Here is a 23,753-nt window from a genome sequence, read left to right as displayed (position 1 = left end):
CCCGAAATCCGGGCATGTGCCCTGACCAGGAATCGAACTGTGACCTCCTGGTTCATAGGTCGACACTCAACCACTGAGCTACGCCTGCCGGGCTAGAATGTACATTTTAAGAAAGTGGGGGTCTTGTCTATCTTGTTCGACTCTGGGCCTAGCACAATTTGTGGCCTTGAGTTGATGCTCAAATATTGGGTGAACGGGTGACTGTCGAGTAAAACCTCCAGGCTACTGGTGCCCGATTATTGATAATACCACCCCAGGAACCGGACAGGCAAGAAAGCACATCCTCAAAGGCAGTACAAACTCTTACTTAGATCCTTCTGTCAGTGGAATTTCATTTTGGCCCTTTGCATACCCCCTACCCCCCAAGTTGAACATATTCTAGACTGTAGGGTGATAGGTGATGCCCCTCTTAGGGTAAACTAAATGGTCCAGGCCTAGTGCCTTTTGTGACTCAACATCAGCACGTTTTCACCAATCCCCAAAACACTTTCATAATATGTTAGTCTCAGGTACAATCTGAGTAGCACAGAATTTGAAGCTGGACTGCTTGGGTTCAAATGCTGGCTCAGGCAGTTGACTAACTGAGTGACCGTGAGCCAGTTACTTAATCATTCCATCCATGCTTCATGTATTATTAAACAAGCAAATACATGTAACGTGCTTAGAATAGTGCCTGGCACATATTGAGCATCATTTATGTGTTTTTCCATTATTATTATTCAGCCTCTTCCTGGGCTTTTACCTCCATACTCTAAAAGTGTGTAGACCTTGCCCTACCTGGTTTGGCTCAGTGGATAGAGCGTTGGCCTGTGGACTGAAGGGTCCTGGGTTCGATTCCGGTCAAGGGCACATACCCCAGTTGCGGGCTCGATCTCATCATTGATGTTTCTATCTCTCTCTCCCTCTCCCTTCCTCTCTGAAATCGGTAAAATATATATATATATATATCTTAAAAAGGCAAACACTCTACCTTTAAAAAAAAGTGTGTAGCCGAAACCGGTTTGGCTCAGTGGATAGAGCGTCAGCCTGCAGACTGAAAGGTCCCAGGTTCAATTCCGGTCAAGGGCATGTACCTTGGTTGCGGGCACATCCCCAGTGGGAGATGTGCAGGAGGCAGCTGATCGATGTTTCTCTCTCATCGATGTTTCTGACTCTGTATCTCTCTCCCTTCCTCTCTGTGGAAAATCAATAAAATATATATATATAAAAAAAAAAAAGCGTGTTGCCCTGACCGGTTTGGCTCAGTGGATAGAGCATTGGCCTGTGGACTGAAGGGTCCTGGGTTCAATTCCGGTCAAGGGCATGTACCTTGGTTGTGGGCACATCCTCAGTAAGGGGGTGTGCAGGAGGCAGGTGATAGATGTTTCTAACTCTCCCTCTCCCTTCCTCTCTGTAAAAAATCAATAAAATATATATATATTTTTTAAAAAGTGTGTAGATCTTAAAATGAGTGGGTGAGAGTGGGGGAAAAAATCTCCATTTTCTTTTCTTTTTTTTACAAAAAATATATTTTATTGATTTTTTACAGAGAGGAAGGGAGAGGGATAGAGAGTTAGAAACATCCATGAGAGAGAAACATCATCAGCTGCCTCCTGCACACCCCCTACTGGGGATATGCCTGCAACCAAGGTACATGCCCTTGACCGGAATCGAACCTGGGACTCTTCAGTCCACAGGCCGACGCTCTAGCCACTGATCCAAACTGGTCAGGGCTCCATTTTCTTTTCTTTCTTTTTGGTTGATCCTCACCCGAGGATATTTTTCCATTGATTTTTAGAGAGAGTGGAAGAAGTGGGAGAGACACAGAGAGAGAAACAGCTATGTGAGAGAAACACATCCATTGTTTGCCTCCTGCACATGCCCCAGCCAGGGCCAAGGATCGAGCTTGCAACCAACGTATATGCCATTAACTAGGAATCAAACCCTTCGGTCTTCAGGCCAATGCTCTAACCATTGAGAAAAACTGGCTAGGGCGAGAGACCCTGCCTTTTAAGTAATAGTAATAGTTTGATTCAAATTAAAAAATAACTTTCAATCAATAACCATACCATTTATGCCATATAACTTATGTACCATAATGGGAGGTAGGATGGTCATTCTGTAACAGAGCCAGAACTAGGAATCTTTGTCTAAAAACAAACGAGACTTAATGCCTACATGTTATGAGTGTTTGCATCAACCCCTGTGATCACCATCTCTACTTGAGGGAGAAAGTATCTTATAATTCTCTTCATTGTACTCTAATTTCTATACATGTAAAATCTCCTTTTTTTAAAAAAAATATTTCTATTAATTTCAGAGAGGAAGGGAGAGGGAGGGAGAGATAGAAACATTAGAAACATCAATGTTGAGAGAGAATCATTGATCGGCTGCCTCCTGCATGCCCCCTACTGGGGATTGAGCCCACTTTTGCCCTTGACCAGAATCAAACCCGGGACCCTTCAGTCTGCAGGCTGACGCTCTATCTACTGAGCTAAACTACCTAGGGCTAAAACCACCTTTTAATGATACAGACAGTGGACAGAACCCTTGAATTCCAAGTCCCCCTTTCCTAACATAAAACTGAAACTTTAAAAACTTTTTTTTTTAAAACTGTTTAAAAGCATGAACCATTGTGTTTTCCCATTCAGGTCCCTGTTTCCATGTTTTCATTTCCTATACATCATCTTAGTGGTTTCTCTGGACATCTTTCCTTCTGAAAATGAATACTGTTTTTGTTTAACCCTCCAGGTCACCTAGAAGCCTCTCACTCCATTTCTGGTGCAAAGCCTATTCAAAAAGTAGTCATGACTTAGGTCAGGGGCCCTCCTTGGATTAGACCATCAGATCCGTCTATACCTGTAATACTCGAGTGACTCAGTGATCTTACAAAAGTTTACTCACCAGGGATTCATCGTATAACCATCTTAACCAGGCAAACTTTCTGCTGCAACAATGAGTAACTCTGACTCAAATTCGTTTAAGCAGTAAGGGCATTTGTCATTTCCCATAATATGAAGTCTTATAAGGCAGCTCAGGATGTGAGAGTGAAACATTGATCACTGCCTTCCGCATGTCCTCCACTGGGGATCGAGCCATCTAAGTTGTATATGGCAGAATTTCTCTTCTCTCTCTTTTAAAAAAATCCTCACCTGAGGATATTTTTTCCATTAATTTTTTGAGAGCCCTGACTAGTAATTAAACCAGAGACCTTTTAGTGCACTCGACAAAGCCCAACCAGCTGAGCCACAACAGCCCGAGCACTTTGTGTCCGCTTTTAAGAATAGAGCACTTCCTCCAGAAACCTTATGAGATGCCTCTTCCTATCCCCACCCCATTGGGCTACATGCCCTTCCTAAACCAAACACTAGTAAGAGTGGGGCCACCCAGGCCTGAGTTAGACCAAACAAGACTGTGGGTTTGGCTTCAGGAAGAAGAAAGAACTTCTGGGTAGACGTTCAAGCAACTGTGGACTAAAACTCTCCCTTACTAGAATTTTAAAAAAGAAGGCCTGCCCAGCCATCGTGGCTCAGTGGTTGAGCATCGACCTATGAACCAGAAGGTCACATATGTTCAGGGCATATGCTAGGGTTGTGGGCTCGATCCCCAGTAGGGGGTTGTGCAGGAGGTAGCCTATCAATGATTCTCTCTCATCATTGATGTTTCTTTTTTTTGATTAATCCTCACCTGAGGATATTTTTTCTATTGATTTAAAAAAAATTTTTTTATTGATTAAGTTATTACATATGTGTTCTTATCCCCACGTTACCCCCTATACCAGCCGTGGGCAAACTACGGCCCGTTTGAAATGAATAAAACTAAAAAAAAAAAAGACCGTACCCTTTTATGTAATGATGTTTACTTTGAATTTATATTAGTTCACACAAACACTCCATCCATGCTTTTGTTCCGGCCCTCCGGTCCAGTTTAAGAACCCATTGTGGCCCTCGAGTCAAAAAGTTTGCCCACCCCTGCCCTATACCCCCCACTCATGCCCTCACCCCCCTGTTGTCTGTGTCCATTGGTTAGGCCTATATGCTTGCATGTAAGTCCTTTGGTTGATCTCTCCCCCTTACCCCACCCTCCCCTACCTTCCCTCTGAGGTTTGACGGTCTGATCGATGCTTCTCTGTTTCTGGATCTGTTTTTGCTCATCAGTTTATGTTGTTCATTATATTCCATAAATGAGTGAGATCATGTGGTATTTATCTTTCTCTGATTGGCTTATTTCACTTAGCATAATGCTCTCCAGTTCCATCCATGCTGTTGCAAATGGTAAGAACTCCTTTTTTACTGCAGCTTAGTATTCCATTGTGTAAGATGTACCACAGTTTTTTTAATCCACTCATCTGCTGATAGGCACTCCATTGATTTTTAGAGAGAGTGGAAGAGAGAGGGAAAGAGACACACAGATATGTGAGAGATACTACATTGATGTGAGAGAGACACATTGACTGGTTGCCTCCTGCACCAGCCCCGACCAGGGCCCAAGCCAGGGAGGAGCCTGCCAACTGAGGTACGTGCCCCTGACCAGGATCGAAACCGGGACCCTTCAGTTCGCAGGCCAATGCTCTATCCACTGAGCCAAACTAGCTAGGTCTCCTTTTTTTATGGCTGGAAAATATTCCATTGTATGTACATACACATTACATTTTCTCTATCCATGCATCAATTGATGGACACCTAGGTTGTTTCCATAGCTTGGCTATTGCAAATAATACTGCAATAAACATGGGAGTGCAGACATCTTTTCAAGATAGTGATTTTTTTTCCCTAGCTGGTTTGGCTCAGTGGATAGAGCGTCGGCCTGTGGACTCAAGGGTCCCAGGTTCGATTCCGGTCAAGGGCATGTACCTTGGTTGCGGGCACATCCCCAGTTGGGGGTGTGTAGGAGGCAGCTGATCGATGTTTCTCTCTCATCGATGTTTCTAACTCTCTATCCCTCTACCCTTCCTCTCTGTAAAAAAATCAATAAAATATATTAAAAAAATAAATATATATTTTTATTAATTTCAGAGAGGAAGGAAGAGAGAGATAGACACATCAATGATGAGAGAGAATCATTGATTGGCTGCCTCCTGCATGCTCCCCACTGGGAATCAAGGCCACAACCCGGGCATGTGCCCCTGACCTCAATCGAACCCAGAACCCTCAGTCCGCAGGCCAATTGAGCCAAACCGGCCACGGCTGCTAGTTCTATTTTTAAATTTTGAGTAACTTCCATATTTTTTAAAAATATATTTTTATTGATTTCAGAGAAGAAGGGAGGAGAGAGATAGAAACATCAATGATGAGAGGGAATCATTGATTGGCTGCCTCCTGCACGCCCCCTACTGGGGTTCGAGTCCGCAACCCAGGCATGTGCCCTTGACCGGAATCAAACCCAGGACACTTCAGTCCGCAGGCCAATGCTCTGAGCCAGACCAGCTAGGGCATAACTTCCATATTGCTTTCTATAGCAGCTGTACCCATTTACAATCCCACCAATAATGTACAAAGGTTTTCTTTTCTTCACATCCTTACCAACACTTGTTATAATTTTTTATTGAATGTATTGGGGTAACATTGGTTAATAAAATTATGTAGGTTTCAGGTGTGCAATTCTATAAGACATCATCTGTATATTGTACTGTGTGTTCACCGCCCCGGGTCAAGTCTCTTTCCATCACCATGTAGCTCCCCTTTAGCCTCTTCTACCTCCCTCCACCTCCTTCCCCTCTGGTAATCACCATGCTGCTGTCTATGAGTTGTTTTTTCTTAATCCCTTCACCTTTTTCACCCAGCCCCACAACCTCCCTCCCCTCTGACAGCTGTTGGTCTGTTCTCTATCTATGGGTTCCACTTGTTTATTTTATTTTATTTTATTTTGTTTTTTGGATAATAGCCATTCTAACAGGTGTGAGGTGATTTCATGTGGTTATTTTTTCTATTACGGATACTTTATTTCAACAAGAAGATACAATCTCAGGGGTTTCATAGTTTAAGAAGCTACAATCAAAAAAATAAAAATGAATAAAAAGTTACAATCGGCCTGGCCACTATGGCTCAATGGTTGAGTATTGACCTATGAATCAGGAGGTCAAGGTTCAATTCCTGGTTCAGGGCACATACAACCCAGTAGGGGATGTGCAGGAGGCAGCCAGTCAGTGATTCTCATCATTGATGTTTCTATCTTTCCCTCTCCCTCTCCCTCTCTGAAATCAATAAAAATATAAAAGTGTGACAATCAGCTCTGGCTGGTGTGTTCAGTGGTTAGAGCATTGGCCCACTCACCAGAAATCGAACCGGTAATTTCCTGGTTCATGGGTTTACTCTCAACCACTGAGCTGTATCTATTTTTTTTTAAAATATATTTTATTGATTTTTTACAGAGAGGAAGGGAGAGAGATAGAGAGTCAGAAACATCGATGGGAGAGAAACATCGATCAGCTGCCTCTTGCACATCTACTGGGGATGTGCCCGCAACCCAGGTACATGCCCTTGACCGGAATTGAACCCGGGACCCTTCAGTCCGCAGGCCGACGCTCTATCCACTGAGCCAAACCGGTTTCGGCGAGCTGTATCTATTTTTAAAAATATATATATTTTATTGATTTTTTACAGAGAGGAAGGGAGAGGGAGAGGAGAGGGATAGAGAGTTAGAAACATCGATGAGAAACATCAATCAGCTGCCTCTTGCACACTCTGTACTGGGAATGTGCCCGCAACCAAGGTACATGCCCTTGACTGGAATCGAACCCGGGACCCTTCAGTCCCCAGGCCAATGCTCTATCCACTGAGCCAAACCAGTTAGGGCTGTATCTACTTTCTTAATGTCTTCTTTCCTCTTTTACGTAATTTTTGTTTTACATGGAGCACCATCAATAGAGTTGTTGATGGAAATATATCTATCTATATATATATTTTTGGAAATATTTTTATTTGCAGTTATCTCGCCTACTTTTACAACTGTACCTTTTTATGTTTGTTAGGACCAAAGATCAAAGCATGGCTAAGAGTTTTCAGTAGAAATGAAGTTACATCAATTTGGGAGAATAGTTTCCAGATCATTACACTTTCTAGTTTTTTAAAAAAATATTTTTGATTACAGAGAGGATGGGAGAGGGAGAGAAACATCAATGATGAGAATCATTGATTGGCTGCCTTCTGCACGCCTCCTACTGAGGATCAGGCCTGGTCAGGGCTCATGCAGGAGGCAACCAATTGATGTGTTAGTTCTGTCTTTCCTTCTCTCTTCCACTCTCTCTAAAAAAGTCAGTGGAAAAATATCCTCGGGTGAGGATTAAAAAAACAAACAAAAAGCAACAACAAAAAAAGAGCAATTAATTGGAACAAAGGAAATCTTCTTTGGGTGCAGATTCCATAAAGACTGCAGAAATGTATATGATGTAAGCCAGGCAGTTCCATTTACAGCACTGTTTTTTTGTGTGTTTTTAAAAAAGATATCTTTATTGATTTCAGAGAGGAAGGGAGGAGAGATCGAAACATCAATGATGAGAATCATTGATTGGCTGCCTCCTGCATGGCCCCCATTGGAGATTGAACCTGCAACCCAGGTATGAGCCCTTGACTGGGAATTGAACCTGTGACTCTTTGGTTCATGGGCTAATGCTCTAACCACGAAGCACACCAGCCAGGGCCATCGCCACTTACTATATCGTCTTTGGCTGCTTTTGTGCTATGATTGTGGAGTAGTTGCGGCAGACAGTTTGGTCTGTGAGCGTAAACATTTATATTTTGGCCCTTTATTTGAAAATGACTGTGTCGGAGAGCAAAGTTGATTTAAAAACTTCACATTTTATTTTATGGAATATGGTCATTAAGTTGAAGGCATGGAGCATAAGAGCTGTTCTGATAGACTCTGAAGAAAAAGCCCACCTTCCCATGAGCACTTTTAATGACTAGATCATGATTCTGCACATAAGACATTTCATCCATCAGAGCTGAAGATGCTCAACAACATTGCTAACTTTTAAAATTCTGCAGACAAGGTCTATGTAGGCAAACTATAAGCTGTTTACTAAATCGGTGTAGTGTACACTTAAAATTACATACTCATAAAAAGAAGTTGAGAAATTAAAATACACTTCTGTATTTCTTGTCACCTAAGTTAAATTCAGGTCTCTTTTCCTACAGAATGCAAAAGACAACCCCACTGCTAAGTTACAAAACACTAAATATTAGAAATAGTTTCCACTGGAGAATGTACTTTTTTAAAGTTAGTAGCACATTTAACATATAACCAACCTAAAGTTAGAAAAGCCACCTTTTTGAAGGCACAGTTTGTTTTCAGCTCAAAAGTGGAAATAAAAATGTCTTATGGGCTCATCTAGCCACGAGGATGAGTTCACTGGTCTTGTCTGTTGTACCAAAGCCCCCAACACCCAACCCTAGCCTGGGCACCTCCGAGTGTCTCTAGAGCAGCGGTCGCCAAGGTCATCCGAAAGGTTGGCGACCGCTGGTTTAAGGAAACCTTTGGAGCAGCGTTTGTCAACCGGTGGTCTGCGGACCACTGATGGTCTGTGAGGTCCGAAAGGTTGGCGACCGCTGCTCTAGAGGGAAGATGTTTTCTTTTTGATCACCACCATCATGTGCAAAGATCAAAGAGACTCCTTAGGTCTCCCCTTGTTCTCCGAAACACAACTTAGCTTTATAAAGTAGAATCACCAACAGGTCCTTAGGGGGTGTGGGAAAAGGGGTGAAGACCCAGCAGACAGAAGCTGCTGGCCAGCACATAGCTTAGAGACAGTCCCTTGGCAGAGCCTTAGAATTAGGGGATCTGAACAAAAACAAATGTGTCAGAGGAAGATAAACTTCTTTAAAAGTGAGAGCAACTCCCCTTCCATATGCCTGGGTTAAAAATATGGGGTGAGGTGATTGGCTTCATCAAAGAAAGACAGGGAAGGTACATAAAATAAGGTGCTACTTTGCTTCAAGTCAGTTAAATCACTAATCCCATTAGGCATATGGAAGGTTGCAGAAGAGAATGTTTGGCAGTAAGATCGCCTTTATTTGAAAATAAAAAGCTTAGGTCTGAGGTATAATGACTGATCTCCATGAGTCTATGCCTCATAACAAGGAGAAACAATTATTACATGGAGGAAGGTGTTAAGTGAGGAAAAATACAGAAACAATTAGATTGAGTGGAAATGTAATTCCTGGCTGCTCTGTAGTCTGGCCTCATGTTTAGCAGCCTTTTTGCTGAAAGCCCTGTGAACTTTAGTTTGGGCTGAGTACATGTTTAAAAAATTTTCCTTTTACCAGTTATGAAGAGAATAATCATAATGAGCTCATCTGATAAATAAGTGTCTAACTTACTAGTAATTACTTTTAATCACATCCTCACGTCCTGGGATATTCATGACATGGATCATACTCCGAGGTGGCTGAAACTTGACAGTAAATATCTACTGATGGAGGCTGTCAGTACTTTTAGGAAGGTCATGCATTATGGGATGGACCTTTAACAAACGAATTGTTATATATATACTGATGCAGTGCTGCAGCACTTTAAAGAAGTTTCCTTTGCTTTAAGGGATTTGTTTATAGGCTACAAAATGGAAGTGGTGAAGGTCACTTAGCCAGTGCCATGTTTCAAGTTGAAAGGCACTGTTATTTAAAAATTGACCTAAACTGCCTTATTAAAATCAGTCCCCTTGAGCACTTTAACATCTTCAAAATACTTTAATTGATTTGTTTTTTAAAAACACAAAGTGCCTTGTGGCTTCAATTATTTTGTTGGAGTACCAACACAAAAAGAATCCATTTAATTATAAAAATCAATTGTAATTAATGCTTTTAAGTGATTCTTTTTGTAAAATGGAAGAACAAACTGGACCAGTTCAAAATGATAATGTAGGGCTTTCTCTTTCAGCCAAATCCTTTTATAGAGTCAGCATCATTTGTGAGTTCCAGTCCTGAAACTGGCAGCAGAGAACCAAGCGCTGAGTCAAGTCACCTTGTAAGACATTTAAGGAGAGTGAGTGGGAACCCTGGATGGGTCAAGAGACCCAGGCACTGAGTGAACACTGTCATACTTAGGCTGGTCAGGGAGAGTCCAGAGGAGTGGAGGGCTCAGTGAAGACCACTGCTTGGCCATGTCTCTGTGATGCTCCATTCCCACCAACTACATAGTGCCCCCAGGTGGTCAGCCAGGCACAGCCTTGAGCCAGTGGAGAATCTGCCCCTAATCAGGAACAGTGTGTCAGAGATGAGGGCAATCAGGAAGAAGGAATATCCAATTCCCTGCGTATTTCCAGGTGTCACAGAGAGCAGGGCTGCGAAATAAAGGTGTTGGGAAGGAAAGATCCTCCCACACAAACTGGCTCACAGGGTCCCTTAGCACTCTGACTCATGGGTAAGGCCTAGGAATGACATACCATAAACAGGGATTAAAATTCCACCCACATCTTTCCATATGCTCATTAAAGTCATAAATGCAGTTTTTCCTTCTCATTCCAGCATGGTATTAATCAAAGGCCCACGATATTCAAGGCAAGGAGACTGTGCTCAGACTAAAATTCTAAGCATTCAGTTCAAAGAAGTGAGCGAGGTGTTGGCTCAGAAAAAGTGGGACGCACACTTCCTCGTAACAAAATCTCTTAAGACCCACTCGATTATAACATTTGCAAACACATGTTAAATTACATACTAAAATAATAAATGAAATTTCTTGGGAACTTAAAAGAAGATCTTTCAAATGTTTTCATCGTAATGGAGTGGAAATTCTTCACTGTCTTTAAAGTTGTCGAACTTTTTTTTCTGTGCTTTTTATATTGACATCTAACTTGTCCACTTTGGTTGTGAGGCGGCCAATAATGTCATCTTGCTCCTCAATTTCTGTCTGCATCCCCAAGGCTATGTCCTTCAGCCGGCCCAGTCCTGTGGACAGCTCATCTGTGGGAAAGGAAAGGACATGCAGGTCTAAGCAAACAGTGATGGCATCGGGAACTGCTTCTTGTTCCCTTCCAGGTGTTCAGTGACATTTATTTTTTTAAGAGGAAGAGAGAGGGAGGGACAGAGAGAAAGAAACATCAATGATGAGAGAGAAACATCAATCAGCTGCCTTTTGCATGCCCCACACTGGGGATCGAGCCCATAACCCGAGCATGTGCCCTGACCGGGAATCAAACCGTGACCTCCTGGTTCATAGGTCGGTGTCAGCCACTGAGCCATGCTGGCCGGGCTGTTCAGTGACATTTAAATTACAAAGTCCTCTTCCTCACATAACAGGCTAACCTCCAGCGCTCTGGTTACATTTTCCAAAATATGTGCAAGTGAAAAGAAAATCTGTTTACTCAATAGAAAGTAGTATGTTCTTAATGTAAAATCCACTCTTCCCCACACTACCCACCAAAGTTAACCACTTGTTAATATAATGGTGTTTGTCCTTTCAGTGTTTTATAAACTTCATCTAGACCTACGTATTTTTTCAGCAACCTCTGAACCTTCTAGTAAATTGCTGCCAATTGCAAGATCAATTAGTACCCACGGAAAAGAGTACAGGGGGGCCTGGAAACAAGTTCCCTTCCTAGACCACATGAATATCTGGGAGAGGTACACTGGTTCTTAACCAGACCCACTGACTTGCTCTTCAGGGGCAAGAACTCCATGTCTGAGTGAGTAAGTAGTGCCTGCTTTCCTTCCTTCCATCTCTAGCGCCCTAAAGCTAAATCAAGCACAGATCCACAGTGAAAAATATGAGGGTCCCAGTTTGGAAACATGTCTGAGATAGACCTGGGAATCCTGTGCAACGGGAGCCCCTGTATCCACCAGGCTCAAAAGGAATGAAATGCTGAGGTGCTGGGTTCCTTCAGAGATGCCAGTTGGCTGAGCCCCAGGTAACTGTGGAGTACACTGCTTTTGGCAAAGGTTCAACTCTTGTGCAGGTTACATCATTACTGTTGAAATTCAAGTTGAAATACAACAAGAGTCCCACTTCCACCCAGGGGAAGTGTAGCATGAGAGGAAATCCAGGCTAATTCCACTGGGCCCGAGTGTGAATTCTGACTCTGTTCCTTAGGTGAGCTCTGGCCTGCCCAGGACCCTGACCACAGCTGAGGTGAGCCCCCTGTGAGAGAAAGGCCCCCGGGAGCACCTGGCCACAAGACCCCTTTCTGAACTCATTCTATTTCCCTCATTAGGTTGGTCCACTATTGGTAACAAATCTTTTCCTTCTGTTCTAAAAAGTTGTAAAATCAATCTCACATTTGTTTTCAAGAGGGACAATGTCGATAAGGTTGTGGCCAGTCTTAGGAGTACATGAAAGGCTTACCTGGCACAGATGGCCTAAAGAGAACTGAGGGTAAGTTGGGGGCAAGAGGCATGCAGAGGGATTCTGGGATTCCCTGATGAGGCTGTGTCAACTTTAAAAAATGAGTCTTTTTATCTTTCCTTTTTTCTTTTAAAAATAAATATGGAACGTTTCACGAATTTGCATGTCATCCTTGCGTAGGGCCATGCTAATCTTCTCTGTATATGTGCTGCCGAAGAGAGCACTAGAATTGAGTCTTGACTTGATTCTCTCTGGGTGAAGATGAAGCTTCTTTCCTAGGTTTCATGACTCTGTGTGTGTGTGTGCGCACTCACACACGTGCACCTGCACCTGGGGAGTAGGAATGGGCATGTCCAGAGCTGCTTTCTGCCCTTTTACTAAGAACAAGAGGGCAGGAAAGAGCCAGAGGAAAGAGAGAAGAGGAGGTGCTTTGTAAGCCTTTTAACTGCTAAATTGCAGATAAAACACTAAGTGAAAAAAGGCCAGAATTCACAAATATTGGCACTGGCACCACAAATCTAAACAGGATCAATGAAAGAAGGATAGTCTTCAGCCCTATGATTCCTGAGTTTATTTTGTAAATTTAAAAAAAAAAAAATCGGTTTTAGAGAGAAAGAGAGAACCTGTGAGGTCTCCCAAGGCCTTAGGAAGCTTATCAGCAGCTGGGACACCAGCCAGGGGGGAGGTTCCTGTTCATGCAGCAAAGGTCAGAGGAGGCAACACTGTCTGAGACACCACCTTGAATAATCGCATGAAAGTGGCTCACAAAGTCAACCCCTAGTGTTTGCACCCACAACACTCCTCCATTTGAACTTCAAATGACTGACTTTGCTCCCTTCATTCAAAAAATAATCATTGAGTGCTTGCCTCGTAGGCCCTGGGTGCAAAGTGGTGACAAATTGAAATAGTCCTGTGTTCTCAGGAACTTATAGTCTCATCAGGATGACATCAGATAAGCCACTGTAGTGGAAACAATAGGGTGCTCTGATAGACAAGAGGCGGCCACATTAAAGCAAGGCTGAGAGCATGAGAAGGAGCCAGCCTGCAGAGTGGGAAGAAGGACACTCCATGCAGATGGCAGCTGTGGGCAAGTAAAGAACTCAGAGTGATGAGGGCAGGAGTGCGGAGAGGCAGGCAGGGACCAGAGGCCAGAGCAAGAGACCTGGACAGTAAGGAACCCAGCTGCGTGGCCAATGTGCTATAAGGGCCACATGAGTGCTTGCTCTTAACAGGACAGGCAGTTTCCTACGTGCTTGATGGTGTTGCTCATGTACCCCCTACCCAGTCTTCAGAGGCAGGTTCTGTTCCTGAGCCTGGCTTGCAGGGGAGAAAATGGGGCTCTGCATGCCAGGTGGTAAGAATGAAGTGAGCATGGTTCCGGCTGCACTGTGTGGCCTCTCAGGGACTCCTGGTCCCTGCTGATGTCATAATCCACACAAGAGGTGAGAATGAAAAGAAGTGAACAGACTCTAGAGCAGTGATGGCGAACCTATGACACGCGTGTCAGAGGTGACACGCGAACTCATTTTTTTGGTTGATTTTTCTTTGTTAAATGGCATTTAAATATATAAAATAAATATCAAAAATATACATCTTTGTTTTACTATGGTTGCAAATATAAAAAAATTTCTATATGTGACACGGCGCCAGAGTTAAGTTAGGGTTTTTCAAAATGCTGACACATGCCCTGATCGGTTTGGCTCAGTGGATAGAGCATTGACCTGGGGACTGAAGGGTCCCAGGTTCGATTCCGGTCAAGGGCATGTGCCTTGGTTGCGGGCACATCCCCAGTAGGGGGTGTGCAGGAGGCAGCTGATCGATGTGTCTCTCTCATCGATGTTTCTAACTCTTTATCCCTATCCCTCTCCCTTCCTCTCTGTAAAAAATCAATAAAATATATTTTAAAAAAAATGCTGACACGCCAAGCTCAAAAGGTTCACCATCACTGCTCTAGAGAATGAGGGGTGAGACGGACACAATTTGTAGTGGATCTGACATGTGATCAGGGAAAGGCAGGCACCAGGTTTTAGTCCTGAGAACTTGGGTGCCTACTAGTGGACTGGCTGGTTTGGCTGAGCTGCCTGGAAGACAAGTATCCCGAGTAAGGGATCTGTGGAGGCTGGTGCAACTTTCAGTCTTACCTAGATTGTTGTCAATCTTCTGGTGATAGGCTCGAAGGTGTGGGTTCTTCGGGTAAGCCTCGGTACTCACAGCAGAAACGGTCCCTTCAGGGATGAGGTCTGAGTTTAGAAAGAAATACCAGGAGAACTTTTAACTGATGTCTCTAGAAATGTTGCTTCACTAGATTAATCTTAATATGCAAAATGGGTGGACGGAATAAGGTCAATGAACCAGAAGCCAATCGAAGAGATGAGTGTGTGAATGGATAACATGCAGGGGCAGGAGCCCTGGGGGAGGGAGAGATGCTTCCTCAGGGCATCCTTTCAGAATCAAAGACCCTTAAGCTACAAGTGACCTGGTCAGACACAGACACCCAAGCTCAGAAGACAAAGATACATTCAAGTAATAATATGGCAGTGGAACTGCCACAATGCACAACCACACATGCTTGTGGACACAGTCTAAAGGACAAGGTTTAAAAATGAAAATTGTTAGGTTATAGAGATGGAATAATGGGCATTTTTTTTTCTTTTTGAAACTTATTTCTACTTCTTTTCAATTCAAACAAAATAAGGAAAAAAGAAATGATAAGTAATGTACTATACATTTACCCCTAGAAATACTGAACAATACTGAAGCCATTCTACACATACAATGTCATTTTCTTTTTTTTTTTGAGTCTCTTAAAACATGCCAAATAAAAACTTCCATTAATTCCTTAAAATCATGTATTTTGGTTGTAAGGCTCCTGCTCCACCTCTTTAGGGAATGAAGACCCTGATTTTTTCCCAGGTTTATTTTAGTTTTCTTTTATTTTGTCCCATGGTTTTTGCCTTTGCAGACTGGACTGCACTGATCTCAGCCTTTCCTGACCCCTGGCTCTTCCTCCATCAGGCCTCTCCTTAGCTGTGCCAACCACGACAGTAGTGGATTCTGATGCTTCCAGGGTGTGTCCTACTTTCCTTGAAGGCATCTAGAAAGCACAGAAATCATCTGGTTTCTGGAGCCCTTCCTTGTGCCTTGCTTTCTAGGAGTCTACAGAAGCCCCAAGAAGGCCTAAATTCCTTTTTGGGTAAGGGATGTTTCTGGGCCGGTCATTTGATATCAACAAGATGATTTCAAACAAAACATTCTACCTTGCACACCTTTTCCATGCCGTTGCTTCTCCCCTCACTCAAGCTTGGGGGCTACATTAGTCTCCAACTGCTGCTCTAACAAACTTACCCTTCAGTTCTGCAGGTCGGAAGTCCAACACGGGTCTCACTGGGCTAAGATCAAGGTGTCAACAGGGTTGTGTTCCTGCTGGAGGATCTTGGACAGAATTCAATTCCTAGCCTTTTCCAGCTTCTAGAGGTCACCTGCATAATGGCCCATTCCTCCATCTTCAAAGCCAGCAGCATAGTATCTCCAGTCTCCCATTATGACACTCCCTCTTCTGCCTCCTTTTCCACTTAGAAAGGACCTTTGTGACTATACTGGGCCCAACTGGATAACCTAGGACTGTGGTTGGCAAACCACGGCTCTCGAGCCACATGCGGCTCTTTGGTCCCTTGATTGTGGCTCTTCCACAAAATACTACGTGCAGGTGCGCACGTACAGTGCAATTGAAACTTCGTGGCCCAGCCAAAACCGGTTTGGCTCGGTGGATAGAGCGTCGGCCTGCGGACTGAAGGGTCCCAGGTTCGATTCCGGTCAAGGGCATGTACCTTGGTTGTAGGCACATCCCCAGTGGGGGGTGTGCAGGAGGCAGCTGGTCGATGTTTCTCTCTCATCGATGTTTCTAGCTCTCTATCCCTCTCCCTTCCTCTCTGTAAAAAAATCAATAAAAATATATTTTAAAAAATAAATAAATAAAAATAAAAAATTTAAAAAAAAAAAAAAAGAAACTTCGTGGCCCATGTGCAGAAGTCGGTATTTTGTGGAAGAGCCGGTATTTTGTGGAAGAGCCACACTCAAGGGGCCAAAGAGCCGCATGTGGCTTGCGAGCCGCAGTTTGCCGACCACTGACCTAGGATAATCTGCCCACTTCAAGTGAGCTGATTAGCAACTATAATTCCCTCTGCAACCATATTTTCCCTTTTGCCATATAACATAGTATTCATACAGGGTCTGGGATTAGGATTGGACATCTTTAGGGAGCCATTATTCTACTAACCATAGGGGTTTTCTTGCAGTTGGCTTTTCTTATTTAAAAAATATATTTTTTTACTGTGGGTTATACCTGCCACCCCAGTAGGGTTACAGCCCCCCTCTCCCCAGTGCCCTAGCTAGGACAATCATTTGCAGTTACCATCGGCCCACTGAGGGGATCCACGTGGGGCCCCGACTCCCAACTCATGGACAGGCAAATGCTGGGAGCGAACCTCTGGCACCCCCACCCCACCCCTAACTGACCAATCCCTTCCCGCTCCCTAAAGTGCACTGCTTGTCTCAGGGTCTCTAGTGTGGGTGCTCATGTGCCAGGTGGCTCCCAACCACCCACCCAGGGCCACAGGGAGCGCACACCCGCCCAGCCCTATGAACCCTCCAGGAAGGAGCCCCTGTGCTGGTCAGCCCCACGGTGTTTGCCACGTGCATCTGCACCCACCCCACTGAACAGCCTTGTCGTCCAGAGGAAAAGCAAAAGCAGTGCTGAGGGTTCCGCCCGCGGTTCCCAAGTGTAAGCCTGAGCACAGGTCTGCCGGCCGCGCACGTGGACCCCAAACGCCAGCCAGCCGGGCGTGCCAGGAATGTCAGGCTACAAACCATTCTTAGTGCCCACTGTTCTGAGCACTGAGCGTAGAAATAGCCACTTCCTCTGTGCCCTGGCGTCACAGGTGCAGCACGGCAGCCGCGTCTGTGGTGCCGCAGGTCCAGCACCCGCAGGGCAGCTTACAATTGGCTTTTCACTGCCAGAACTCAGGCTCATTTTCAATGGGACACAGGCTCCCACTTCATCATTCCACCCTCCAAAGTAATGCACAACTCCAGCTCCCCGAGAGTGACGCTGGGTCCCTAACACATGTCATCCAGCATGTGGGATGGCAGCAGCAGAAAGTCCCTGCTGCCCGCCCCCATCCATCAGGGCCAACACCAAATCCAGAGGTCTCCCCACAGAAGACAAACGTGGGAGGAAACAGGTCCCCACTAACCTGAGTCATTCAGCCTCCTGAGGTTTGGGTGGCTGGCCTGGTACTGTGCCTCCTGTTCTTTACTTGTATTTATAGCTTCTTTCAACCTTTTGATAAAAGTTAAGATAAAAGGGAAACTTTAGAAAGGAAAAACAGTTATGATAGTACAGTCAATCTTTCTAAGTAATGCCTGTGTGAGAAAATCAAATATTTCCTCTGACCAAAGCAGGAATTCCATCAGCACGGCTGGGAGCCCCACTGGCCATGTGGCAAGCTTCCAAGACACCGGCTTTAGAAGTGAAGCATCTGGTTAGGTGGCCCTCCCTCAGGAAAACAAGGACTCTAGTCCCAGGTGGAAGAGGAACATATGAAAAAACCAACTTGGTGCTTTAGACTGGGACTCAGCAAACTTTGACCCTCAGGCCATATCCGGCCCCCCACCTGTTTTTGTACGGCCACAAGCAGAGAATGGCCGTTACAGATGTCCATTGGCAATCAATTAAATGATGGGGAACACTAACATTGAACCTCAATTAAGAATTTCAGTTTTCCATTAAGAGACCTGTATTACACAAAAATTGTACTCAATTATTATTTCCCTCAATTAATTGACTTATCACTAAAATTTTATTTTCTCGTTATGTAAGTCTCTACAAAATATCTGATTTTTGCTTCCTAGCCTGCAAAGCCTAACTCCAGCTGTAAGCAGGGACTTCTCTTGGCAACTCAGAGATACTCAGCTTGCACCCAACACCCCACTGAATCCCCACAGGTGTGGCACGCGTCTCCAAAGCTGGGCCTCTCACACAGTCTGCGCTTCTCCCCCTCTGCTAATCAGTAGCCTGGCCACTTCATCAGCCAAGCTGAAATCCAGTTATCCTCCATTTTGGCCCTCCTTCTACATGAACCATGCAAACAAAAGTCCTCTTACTCTCCCATGTACCTCCAAAACCTGGCCAGACTCTGTCAGGCTAATGGTTTTGCAGGCCCCAGTGCTCTATGATGTGTAGAATAGAGCAGGACCTTCTGAAATCTGAGGTTTTCATTACTCCTGGATTGTGACATACCCCAGAATCAGGCTCCCTCCTCTCTGGTTCCGGGTGTGTCACCCCAGAACTGCAACTGCCAAGTCACCTATGTTGAGCATCTGCCCCCTGGTGGTCAGTGCACATCATAGCTACCAGTCAGAGCATCTGCCCCCTGGTGGGCGTTGCGTGTCATAGCTACCGGCTGGTCGGTTGCTTAGGTTTTTGTATAGATAGTTTTTATAATAAAAACAGACACCGACCTGAGATATGAATAGTACTAATCTATTTTAGCAGAAACTCAGTTCTTTTTTAAAGAAAGATATTTTTATTGATTTCAGAGAGGGAAAGAAATATCCATGATAAGAGAGAATCATTAATCAGCTGCCTCCTGCACACCCCCTCCTGGGGGTTGAGCCTGCAACCCGGGTATGTGCCTTTGACTGGACTCAAACCTGAGAACTTTCAGTCTGCAGGTTGACCCTCTATCCACAGAGCCAAACCAGGTAGGGTGATTCTTTTATTTTTTTAAATGTTATTTAAATGCCTGTCAAAATCACATGCATGATTTCATTATATTCTAGCCCAAAATTTTGAGAATAATCTCTAATTTTAAAATGAAAATCAATTGGCAACTTGGATTAAATATGGAAAAGTTCACTATAAAGATTTTTTAAAGCAAAAATTTGGTCAAGTGAGTCACATCTTTCTGAAGTGAATATTCTCTCTTTCAAAATACTGGGGGGAGGTCACAGCTACTGGAGCAGTAATTTTACTGGAGACCCATTTACTGATGCTGAATTTGCAGACTGGATGTCAATCAAGTGAAGGTAATTGGGAGTGCTGGAGAAATATGTAGGGGTGGCTTGTCCTGCTTGTTTTAAATTGTTTGAAGAGGAAGTCCTCCTCATGAGAAACTTACAAGGTTCTTGGATTTCTTTAAGGCACTAGAAGTGGCCTGAGGGTCTTGGCTATTTGCACTAAAACCCACTTTCTGCTACTTCACCTCAGGACGGCTGAAGACCCACTCACCTGCTGTTGGGCTGGGGGATGAGGGTGCCATTCTGTTCAGGTGTAGTCTCTGCTGGTTTAGATTTAAAGTAATTGATGAATCCCCCAAACACACTCTTAATGCTGTTAATGTGCTTCTGACTGATTTTCAAATCTTGATCCATTTTGTCCACCATCTTCTCTGTGCGTTCTAAGACTCCTCGCTGACGGACGAGCTCCTGGGAAAAACCAAAGGCGATGGCATTATATGTTTTTGAAATGAAGCTGAATAGGCACTGAGGGCAGCTGGGGGTGGGAATGGTGGCCAGGGCTTTGGCTTCCCTGACAGTGAACTCTCCCATCACAGTTCAGCTCATCTTATAAACGACTTACCCTCCCACCTTGGCCTGTCCACCTCAATTTGGAGAGTCACAGCAGTAATAAGCACCTGACAAAGAAAACCTTCTTCAATTCATAGTGAGATTTTTTTTTGTTTGTTTACAAGTGACACAGTCTTTCAAACTCTCAGAGTCTACAACACTGTGCTGACTCAGTAAGGTAACCAAGCATCTTATTTAGATGTTATGACAGAAGCACAGAGAAATATGTAGGGGTGGCTGGTCCTGCTGTGAGGCTGGAAGGCCAGGAAGTGAGTGCTGCTTTGGTCTCTGGAAGGTTCTGTGAGCTGGAAGCTGGAGTCTACTGTAGGTGATCTGGTCAGAAAGCCAGCAGAGGAGGAACTTCTATTAAATCCTCCTCCCAGGCAGAGGGAAGGACTGGTTTCCATGTATCTGTGACCTAGTTCTAATCAACGAGGATGAGGGCTTGGCAGAACAAATACCAAGAGGGCCAGGATAGAAAGAATAGACCAGACAGGCCCTGCACCCCAGTCATTACAAAGGCAGGCCCCAAATGCTCCCGTCCCAAGGCATGCTCCCATCCTTCAGAAGAGGGTCATGTCAGGGCCTCTCTATTGGTTCCTGTGAGAATGGGAAGTCACCTAAGAGATGAGGGTGACTGTGAACTCTACAGAGTGCCCTCAGTGTAAAGGGCACACACACAAAGCTCTTAGCTCAGGTGTTAGCATTACAGGTGATTCCCCCTCTTCCTTGAGCCGCAAAAGGAATTTTCTAAAGTTTAACTGGAAAAGAAGATGGTTGAAGGAAAAATCTGATTGGAGATACAATGCTGAGGGACAGCAGAGAGGAGAATCTCAATTCCTCTTGGGCTTGTGGCTCTTTGTCAAACAGAGATTCCTGATAGAACAAGGGGAAGTAGAAAGACAGCTGAAGACCTGTGAGGGTGTACACTGCCCAATGTGAGATGACACCTGCGCGATGAAGTATGTCTAAGGGTCATGTGCGGATGTGAGGACACTAGGGAGTCATGGCTGGCAGAGTGCTCTTTGAAAACCCACACACAATGACAGAGGCCCTGCAAGGTAAGCCCCTGACAGGGACTCCACATGGTTTAAGAGGGTGGGGTCAGGGAGGCTCCCCAAAGGGGTGAGAAACTGATAGCTGAGAAGTTAGGTAATCAGAGGGTCAGGTGGGGCAAAAGGATCGGGGGCAGGGGGAGTAGCTGGTGCAGTGGCCTGGAGCGGCAGGGCCACTGGGGGAACTGAGAGAGGAAGAGAAACTGTATGTGGTGAGCATGATAGGAAGCAAGGTTGTGGGCTCGATCCCCAGTATAGGACCTGCAGGAGGCAGCTGATCAAGGATTCTCATCACTGATGTTTTTCTCTCTTTCTCTTTCTCTCTCTCTCCATTAATCTCTGAAATCAATTATATATATATATATATTTTAAAAAAAAAGGTCACTGGTTCGATTCCCAGTCAGGGCAGATGTCTGGGTTGCAGGCTCAATCCCCAGCAGGGGCATGCAGGAGGCAGTTGAGAGACGCTGATGTTTCTCTCTCATTGATGTTTATCTCTCTCTCTCTAAAATAATATATTTAAAAAAACACACCTAAAGAACTGACAGTAAGTGGCTGCTGTGGGGGCAGAGGGATAGGAGGAAATTGCATAGCCCTCTGTATGTTTTGAAATTTGAACCCTGGATTATCGCTTCACAGAAATTAAACCGTAGGAAAGAAAATAAATAAATTACACTTGCAAAGTAGAAGAGCTGAGTGGCCCACAAGTCTCCCTATGGTTCTGGACTGTGCTTACCAGGCCAGCCCAGTGTGACTGCTCTGTCCTGCCTACTTCTCCTCTGTCCTTTGGCAATCTTAACCTGTGGCTAGTCTTTGTGAGAAACAAACCCTGCTTGGTTTCCCATGAGAAGGGCAGCTCTCCTTTGCTAAAGGTGACTTGACTAAATAATTTTCCTACTTTTGCCAAAGCTAGGACTGAATTATAACCTTCCCAACCCAGCATTATTTGTAAACTCCTATCCTCTATAAAAATCTGTCATGTTTTGGCTTCACAGTGCTGGGTATCCGGCAGGCACCTGTCTCTAAGCTGGGAGGTGAGCAGGTGACTCGGGTCTGCTGGGAACTACACTGTGCAGGAAGAGCTCACCTATCCCACCCACCACGGCCACTCTGAGTGGAATGAAAGAGAGATGAGGATGACTGGAAGACAGTTTGGTGAATATGAAGTAGGGTGGGGCAGGGGTGCTGACCATTCCTGCCTCTGATAATTGAGAACTTAGAAAAATTCAACAAGCAACCATGCTAATGAGAGAGCCTGTCACTAATCATACTGTACCTCTTAGAGCAACACCAGCTTGGCCCAGGCTAAGCCTCACAGGTTGAGGTGCCACTCTGTGTCTGCTCTCACAGTCCCTACTGCATAGAGAGAAGGGCCCCTGGGGGCAGCATGGGGTGTGTGTTAACATAATCCTTATGAAAACAACTCATATCATCTATGTTTTTTGCTCTCTTGAGTTATGAGACCCACCCTTCCCTCTAGAACACAAAAGGCTCCTTAGCTGCCTCCTCCAGGCTCTTACCTCGTGCTCATGTGGGGGGGCGGGGGGGGGGGGGGGGGAGGCGGCAGCCTAGGAGCTATGGTTCCAGGCCAGTGCCTCTGCATTACTCCTTTTTCCCTGGGAACATCCATCTTCCTCCTCACTCCTCTTGTCTAAACCTTAGCCATAAAAACCAGATTCAAGCTTATCTGCTGTTATACCTGAGACTGTGTATCATTCTGATTTCCTCCTTCATTTGTTCTCACTGTTTGCATGTATGTCTCTTCAAACAGTTTTTAGTTGGATTCCTTGGGCCTGGGACACTCAATCAAGTGACCCCTCCACCAGGGCCCTAAGACCTCAGCAATCTTCCCAAATCTGAGTCAACACTTCCCATTTACACTCAAAAATAGGAATCCAGTAGATATGACATGTAAGAACCACAAGCTAAACTTCCTCAACAAGGCCAAAGACAGGAGGGTGAGCCACGTAGGGGAGGGGAATCATCCAAGAAAGGGGCAATGGGGAAATGAAGGCGATGACTATTTGAGAAGTTAATCAATATACCTCAAACTGCCCAAGACCATAAGTGATCAGATCAGAATGAATTTTGCCAGGGAAGAAAGTTACAAGGAGACCATGGAGAAATACAACACTTTAGTTTCTAGCATTACATTTCAAAGCTACATATGCCTAAGATGAATTATTCTTAGCTGACATATCAATAATCTACTAATTTTTTTACAAAGAAAATAATTTACAATGAATTTTTTTAAAACTTAAAGAAAAAAATGCCTACACAAAACCATCTCATTAGTAGGCAGAGGAGGAATGTGGTGCCTAAGAAAGAACAATCCTGCCCTGGTTGATGTGGCTCCGTTGGTAGAGCATCCACCGGTGCACCAAAATGTTGCCAGTTTGATTCCTGGTCAGGGGACATGCCCGGGTTGTGGGCTCGATCCCGAGTGCAGGGTGTGCTCTGCTCTGGCACCAATGTTTCTCTCTCTCTCTCTCCCTCCCTCTCTAAAAATCAATAAACTATTCTTTTAAAAAAGAAAAGAAAAGAACCACCCTCACATAAGGTTCTACTCTGAAATTCTGTACAGATGGAAAGAACTGACAAATGTGAGTTGGAACAATGGACTGTCCCAGCCACACGCTGTCTGTTTAGATCTTGGTTTGGATTTGAGAAGTAAAGATAAGGCCCTACACTGGCCTACACTCCTGCTCTGGCTCACTCAGCCGGTGTCCAGACAGACAAGGCCTCACCACCTCTACTGGCGAGCGGTCACTGATGGGAAAAAGCTCAAGGCCCATTTGGGTTTATGCTTCAGACACCAGC

The 23,753-nt window shown here is 44.6% G+C and overlaps 1 protein-coding gene, 1 non-coding gene and 1 pseudogene across 3 annotated transcripts; all 3 read right to left on the bottom strand.

Moving 5' to 3' along the window:
• Positions 1-7,755: 7,755 nt before the first annotated feature.
• Positions 7,756-19,875, bottom strand: SNAP29 (synaptosome associated protein 29). 2 transcript variants are annotated; one of them, XM_006099557.3, is made up of 4 exons: positions 19,541-19,875; positions 17,505-17,590; positions 14,394-14,492; positions 7,756-10,874 (listed from the first exon to the last, which is right to left on the bottom strand). In XM_006099557.3, exons 1-4 carry the CDS (start codon positions 19,858-19,860, stop codon positions 10,717-10,719), a joined length of 663 nt encoding a protein of 220 aa, XP_006099619.1. In that variant the 5' UTR covers positions 19,861-19,875; the 3' UTR covers positions 7,756-10,716. The 2 variants fall into 2 exon arrangements, with proteins under 2 accessions (XP_006099619.1, XP_014320501.1); XM_014465015.2 differs by having other exon boundaries at positions 10,805-10,942.
• On the bottom strand, positions 12,388-12,476 carry LOC111828067 (annotated as a pseudogene).
• LOC111828068 lies at positions 17,101-17,235 on the bottom strand. Its single transcript, XR_002831837.1, has one exon. It is a non-coding gene; the product is annotated as a small nucleolar RNA SNORA43 (small nucleolar RNA).
• Positions 19,876-23,753: the final 3,878 nt, after the last annotated feature.

The sequence above is a fragment of the Myotis lucifugus genome, unplaced genomic scaffold (genome assembly GCF_000147115.1).
Source record: "Myotis lucifugus unplaced genomic scaffold, Myoluc2.0 scaffold_276, whole genome shotgun sequence".
Lineage (NCBI taxonomy): Eukaryota > Metazoa > Chordata > Mammalia > Chiroptera > Vespertilionidae > Myotis > Myotis lucifugus.
Note: the sequence above shows the minus strand (reverse complement) of the source record. Positions and strands in the feature narration are given on the sequence as shown.

What these genes read in the sequence shown, in the direction of transcription:
- SNAP29 (XM_006099557.3), bottom strand. Translation starts at nt 19,860, where the DNA reads ATGGGAGAGTTCACTGTCAGGGAAGCCAAAGCCCTGGCCACCATTCCC. An exon ending in CAGGAGGCTGAATGACTCAG is followed by an intron (nt 14,493 to 17,504) that starts GTTAGTGGGGAC and finishes TTCTAAACTCAG; the next exon opens with ACCTCATCCCTGAAGGGACC. An exon ending in GAAGATTGACAACAATCTAG is followed by an intron (nt 10,875 to 14,393) that starts GTAAGACTGAAA and finishes CCTTTCCCACAG; the next exon opens with ATGAGCTGTCCACAGGACTG.